This window comes from Otolemur garnettii, unplaced genomic scaffold, assembly GCF_000181295.1.
Source record: "Otolemur garnettii isolate 467f Iridium unplaced genomic scaffold, OtoGar3 scaffold00145, whole genome shotgun sequence".
NCBI classification, from domain to species: Eukaryota; Metazoa; Chordata; class Mammalia; order Primates; family Galagidae; genus Otolemur; species Otolemur garnettii.
This window is the reverse complement of record NW_003852540.1, coordinates 1,797,492-1,804,599: the sequence shown is the minus strand read 5'-3', so window position 1 is coordinate 1,804,599 and position 7,108 is coordinate 1,797,492. Positions and strand designations below refer to the sequence as shown.

Genomic DNA, 7,108 nt, shown 5'->3' with positions numbered 1-7,108 from the left:
AACCCGCCACCTTAGGTGTACGTGGCTGGTGCCTTAGCCCGTTGAGCTATAGGCGCCGAGCCAATTTTTTATATTCTAAGAGGAGAAGTCCCTGCTTTTCAGAGCCTTCAGGATCTCAAATACTTGCAAGTTGTTACAGGTCCTTGACACCTGGAAAGGTAATTAAACCACACAAACTGAAGTGGAACCGCTCCCAACTGAAACACAACCTGAGGTGAAGACCACATATCCTGAATATTTCCAGACCATAGTGTGACTTCACATGCTGTCCACTGAGCACACTAGAAATAGACAGACTCACTGCTCACCGTCTCTTGTCCATGGTTCAACAAGGAGGTTTTCAGGTCCTGACTTATCTTCTTTTCCTTTGACATCACATGCCTGAAGAGTCAACTGGAGAGGTTTACCTGATCAAAGAAAAAAAGAGTGAGCCTTAAGCTAGCACTATAGAAAAATGGAAACCAGCACACCTGTCAGTAGAAATGGAGTGCCTGTGCCACCCAGACTGCTGACTAATGTCTCTATTTAAAAGCTAAAACAAACCAGGAGTATTAGACAAAAGCTGACACCATGCCTTTGTGCTTTCCTGAACGAAACAGAGTATAGCTTATGTTCCTGAGTGATTCCAAGGAGAAGTCTCCAGAACAATCACTGTTTAGAAACAAAGCACATTATAGAATATATATTAATACCATAGATTTAACATATTTGAGCAAGAGATTCCTAAGATACTGTCATAGAGCCAATAATTAACTTTATTGGGTTGCATTTAAAAGTAGAAATAATGGGCCTTGTCTCTTTAAATACCTCCAAACAAATTTTCAAAGTTTCAAGAATTATTAAAAAAAACTCTTGCTATGATAATCTGAAAATGGCTTCCTTTTAATAATAAAATGAATATATGTAACACAGGTATAACTAGAACATTACTGATAATGTTCTACCCTTTCTTCTCCTGCTCGAACAACCACTAATTTGAATGATAAAACTTCTCTGAAGAACACTTCAGCTTCCAGACACTATCTATTACTCCCATCCAACCAGGCTTGCTCCAGGCCCCACACCCTTCCAAAATTTAGGGGGAAAACTCAACTCACAAAACATCAATTATCTGATTTTAAACATAAATCACTAAGTCATATTAAAACAAAGATACAAACAGCAAGGCAGAAATATCACAGAAAGTGTCTATTATGAAACAGAAAGAATCTAACACCCTACACTATGGACAGAGACTTTATCCTTAGAGGCCAAGGGGGCAAGCAAGTTCTTCCTCATATGCCAAATGCAGTCATGTGGGAGAAGCTTAACTGGCTCCTGTGTTAAAAAGGATTGGAAGGCCTCATCCTGGGTCCTAACCCAACTCTCTTGGCCTACACAATGAGACACAAGACACACTCCTAGACTTCACCAGAAATGGCCACCAAACCTCTGTGACTATGCCAACAAATTTTGGGAGTGCATCTTGTGGACACTTAGGTGCCCTCCTGAGCTCATACTACCATAAATGAACCAATATACCTCTTTTTCCTACCAACCCCAAAGTCTGACATTCAGAGGATATGTTTCACCCAGGAATCATGGAGTAACCATAGCGACCCAGTCCATAAACCACCCAAAAAGACAAGAAGATGCCAGGAGGTCACATGGTGAGAATGGCTTCATGATTTCTCCATTGCTGGCACTTCCATCACACCCAGGTCATTTACCATATTTAAGGAGCAGGTTCTGCCTGACTGATGCCATGGACGAGATGAGGGCTGAGGCCTCGTACTGTGTGTCCAGGTGGTCAGTGATGGTACACAAGGAACTCATCACTTTGGCAACACTTCCTCTTGCGAGTGCAAATGCCAGAAGAGTCAGTTCTACCTCCGGGGTAGAACAGCAGCTATAACCAAAGAGTAAAACCTTTTACTTCTTCAAAACATGAGAAAATACAAGCAGCTCACACTTTATGTATTTAGTCACCAAAAGTAACTAACATACTATATGATATCTATAGGTTTATCAGAAATACTTTTTCAAAAACCTTAAGATAACCTAAAGAAAAAACTAAATCAATACAGAGGACCAGGGAATTATATACTTAGTTCTATAACCTTCAATCTTTAAATATTAAATAATATCAATAATTAAAAATAACTGAGCTGCTATAATAGGTCTCTGCTATTAAGAAACCCTGGGTAATGAGATGGCTTGGCAAGAGAAATGAGGGTTTATGCCCTGAAGCACCAAAAATTTATTTTAGATCAACTCCACATCACTCTTCTCTTCCTTTAATTTAAACACAATATACTGAAACATTTTAAATTGTCTAGATGGCTCAGAGACTGAAGCAGAGGTGAGTGTTTCCATACTAAGTGGTCCCCTTTTGTCAAGCTATCTAGGCTCCTTTTCCTGATTCTACAGATAATCAGGTTTGCCAAATCTGTGTATAAAGGTTGGCAGGCTCTAAGTGAGGGCCGCAGGCATACAGAAATCTATTCTCACAAAATTGGAGGAATATTCCTCCCACTTCCCACAATTCTTGAGGTCAGGAGATACTGCGGGATAATGGAGTTTTTAGGTGGCTAAATTATGTTACCTCCTCTTCAGCTGCTAAAAATGAACCATTTCTAGTGGTGATATTTAAAAGATTAAAACACTTTTTCAAAAAAAGTCTTCACAGATACATACGCCCTTCATCCCCCACAGAGAGTTCACCTATCAACATTGGTTTTACCTAGTTATCCTTATAAGGAAACTGTCCACTTCCTCCAGCACGTTAGGAGATAGGAAAGTGGAGAAATCTGTAGATCCTGGTGAGAGGGAGAGTGGAGGCATATGCTGTAGTGCCTTCCTATGAGAGGAAATTGCAAAATCAGAACAAAACCAGGCCTAGTACTAGACAAAATAAATTGTTAAAAGCTTGTTTTGACTAATCTCTTATACACAAACAGATAATGTCCCACAGGGAAGCTGGTACACAATCACAATATAAACTAGCCCTGCTTCCCTAGGAGTCACAGTCCTAAGTAATTTAACAAGAATTTCATATGTTTTTTTCTTTCTTTTAGCAGTTCCATTTTTCCCTGCTGAATAACAGGTTTATTCAATTCTGTGGAAGCCAGCCTTCATTTTAAATTTTATGAGCAAAAGACATATACACTCTTCTTATAGAAAACACTGGAGTTCTTAGAAAAACTAACCCCAGAGGCAGTGCACCTTGTGGCTGAGCAGAAAATTTACTTTATACATAGGATCATAAGTGGTATCTAAAGATATGTCATGAATTCTATTTTCTCCGAAACAGATCAGTATCCATCACTTTCCCCATTCCTGTTTGGTCTTTCCAATCTAATATCTGTTTTAATCTATTTCTTTTCTTGTCTCTTTTTCTGTTTATCTTTCTGAATCCACCAATAGCTTTACCTCTTCTGAACTAGAATTCTAACTAATTTATGAAACAAATCATTACTGAGTCCTACTAGGTGCCAGCAACTACAGGGTGAGTGGTATACCATGAAAAACTTCAAAGTATGCCATGAGTGTATCAACTGATAGTCAACTTATCATTACTGATATCGGTAATGAGAATCTCTGCAAAAAATTTTATCTCTACACTTGGAAAAGAGACAACCCTGCAAATTTAACACCATGTCAGCTTCTTTGGGCTGTCCTAGCATGGCAGCTAAACTCAGATGCTACTACTGATCAGTGAGGTTTTACTAAACATTAGTAGCATGGATCATTTACTCAATTTCTTTCCAATGATATAAGTAAACACTTTCTCCTAAAATATATATATATTTTAGAATCATGGTCTCACTCTGTAACCCAGGCTGGATTATAGAGGTACAATCACAACTCATTATATCTTCTATTTCCTGGGCTCAAGTACTCCTCTCACCTCATCTGGATATGGTAGCATATGCCTATAGTCCCTGCTACTCAGGAGGTTTATTTTAAAATTTTTTGTAGATATGAAGTCTCGTTATGTTGCCCAGGCTGGCCTCAAACTCCTGGCCTCAAGTTATCCTCCTGCCTTGACCTCCCAAAGTGCTGGGATTATAGGCGTGAGTCACAATGACCAGTCAATCCAAAATATTAATTTTCTTACCTATTTTTCCTCATGATCTTTTTGCTAATAAATCTTTTCCTTTTCAATAGTTTTATTTTTATTTTTCATATCTCTCCACAACTCTGGTCTATTTTCAACAGTTTTATTTATTTATTTTTCTGTTTTTGAAACAGAGTCTCACTCTGTGGCCCTGAGTAGAATGCCATGGTATCAATAGCTCAAAGCAACCTCCAACTCTTGGGCTTGAGCAATCCTCTTGCCTCATCCTTCCAAGCAGTTGGGACTATAGATGCCTGCCACAATTCCCAGCTAGTTTTTCTATTTTTAGTAGAAATGGGGTCTCACTCTTGCTGAGACTGGTCTTGAACTTGTAAACTCAAGCAGCCTACCCACCTATGTCTCCCAGAGTACTAAGATTATAGGCATAAGCCATTGCACCCTGCCTATTTTCAACAGTTTTAGATCACTGATTTTAAAAAGTCAGGAGTACATGTAACTATCATTACTAGATGAATTAGTACAACTGAGTAGGAATATAAACTTTAAAATATATCCATTTTTAACAACATGGCACATTTCCAGAAAAATATAAGATAGAAAACTCTTCCTCTTCTTGGTAGGCATTCATGTATCTCTGGGGGATAAGGGCACAGTGGCCTACAGTGCGGTACCCATGCTTGAGCAAGGTAAGAAAGGTATCTGTACAAAGGGAAAGCCTAGCATGGAATGCAGGCCCTAAAGAGACTAAGAAGTTGGCCTGGCATAGGGTATATGAACTCAAGGAGGGTGAGAAGGGCACCTGCGCCAAGGGTGGCCACAGCAGCAGCTTAGCAAAAGATGTTGGAATAGGAGAGGGATGGTGAGGGTGTCTGTGCAAGGGCATGGCGAGTGGGAGACTAGTTTCAGAAGGGACTGAGTAAGCACGTATGTTAAGGATGATGGGAGCCAGGTTTCTTACTATCATAGAAGTGATACAGAAAGGAGAGAACTCTGTAGTGCTGGATTAGAATTGGATGTATCAGTGTAAACTCACAGCTTTCATTTTTATCTTTTATTTTTTTGAGTGTCACTTTATCACCCTTGGTAGAGTGCAATGGCATCTTAGCTCACAGCAACCTCAAACTCCTGGGCTTAAGTTATTGTCTCAGCCTCCTGAGTAGGTGGGACTACAGGTGTTTGCCACAACTCGTGGCTATTTTTAGAGATGAGGTCTCACTCTGGCTCAGGCTGGTCTCGAACCTGTAAGCTCAGGCAATCCACCTGCCTCGGCCTCCCAGGTATAGGGATTACAGGCGTGACTCACCACGCCTGACAGCCAAAATACTTATTAATTACAAAGGGGAAAATAATTATTTTATAGTCTGCCAGACACCACTTCCATCAAGTGATCGATGTTTACATCATTAGCACTAGAAACAGGACAATCTGAAGTTGAGTGGTACCCAGTGAAATGCAATGAGAATACGGCATCATTTCTTTGATATTCCTGCTAAAGATACAAAACCTAAACCTGTTCACAATGAAATAGCAAATAAGTTAGAATCCCCAAACATTTGCACAATAAATGACCTTTACTTTTCAAAAGTATCAAGGTCATGAGAGTGAAGGAAAGACAGGGAACCATTCCAGTCTAAAGTAAACTAAGAGATATGACAATGAAATGCAAAATATTTCACTGGATCCTTTTGCTATAAAGGACAATGATGGGACAACTTGCAAAACTCAAAGAGGGGTCTTAAGGATTAGATGGCAGCAACATACAACAATGTTAACTTCTTAATTTTGATGGCTGTTAGACAATGTTCTTGTCTGTAGGAAATATGCACTAATGCAGGGTTGATGGGGCACCGGGTTGGAAAATTACTCCCAAATGACTGACTAAGAATAAAAATGCTTTTTAGTACACTTACAATGTTGAAATATTTTAATAAAAAGACACTTTACAATAGGAAGGAAGGGGTATGGCCAATTATTGCCCTTTAGATCTAACACTGCATCAGTGTTTTTGCTAAACAGTTTTACTTAGCAATGCTAACATATCTCAAAAGACATCTAGAGAACAAAATATTGGCAATCTCTTTGGCTGATATTTTGACAGCCTAACACTAACAGTGCTTATTATCAGTTAGTGGAATACTGGCATATTTCAATGCCATTAAAGCGTGTTGCTTTTGTCTCTTTCATTGCTACTTAGTCTTTTTTGCCCTGTTTTTTAAGAGAAAATTTTCAAAGTTGCTCTACATTTCAAAATAAACTGGCTTAGTATCCTTTTTTAGTTGTGTTTTTTCGTTTGTTTGTTTTTTTGAGACAGAGTCTCACTCTGTAACACTGCATAGAGTGCCATGGCATCAGTGATCACAGCAACCTCAAACTCTTAGGCTCACACAATCCTTTTGCCTCAGCCTCCCGAGTAGCTGGGACTACAGATGCCCATCACAACTCCCAGTAAGTTTTTCTATTTTTAGTAGAAACAGGGTCTCACTCTTGCTCAGGCTGGTCTTGAACTCCTGAGCTCAAGTAATCCACTGATCTTGGCCTCCCAGAGGGCTAGGATTACAAGCACGAGCCACTGCACATGGCCCCTTTAAAAGATTTTACTTATTAGTGGCAACAGCCCTCAACTTGGGAATCCAAAGATTTAGATGATAACTGGTCATGTGACCCCAGGGAAGATGACAATAACCTTATCTATAAAATGTCTATAAAAGGACATTTCAGTGTTAGCAGGTAAAACAACAGACATTTTCTCTGAAAAGTGCTTTATCCAATATAAAGTCCTACATGAACATGAGCAATTTTTCCCCAATGGATAAAAAACTGGTGCACAGCATCAGTGACTGTCTCACAAGACTGGTCCACTTAGTGAGTTGAAGAAGAACGCCAGCTGTGTGAGGAACTGTGTGAGGAAGAGCAGGAAGGTGGAATGGGTACATCTTCAAAGTCTGCAAGGTTGGGCTCAGCGCCTGTGGCTCAAGCGGCTAAGGCACCAGCCACATACACCTAAGGTGGCGGGTTCAAATCCCCAGCCTGGGCCCGCCAAACAACAAT

At 39.8% G+C, this 7,108-nt stretch overlaps 1 protein-coding gene across 1 annotated transcript in view; it reads right to left on the bottom strand.

Annotated features, from left to right (window-relative positions):
- Positions 1-7,108, bottom strand: part of ZZEF1 (zinc finger ZZ-type and EF-hand domain containing 1) — a 148,937-nt gene that overhangs the window by 104,362 nt on the left and 37,467 nt on the right. Inside the window, exons 7-9 of the mRNA XM_012810946.2 lie at positions 2,723-2,839; positions 1,710-1,888; positions 309-407 (exon numbers count right to left, since the gene is read on the bottom strand). Of these exons, the coding sequence (XP_012666400.1) occupies positions 309-407; positions 1,710-1,888; positions 2,723-2,839 (395 nt within the window). The remainder of the gene's footprint in view (positions 1-308; positions 408-1,709; positions 1,889-2,722; positions 2,840-7,108) is intronic.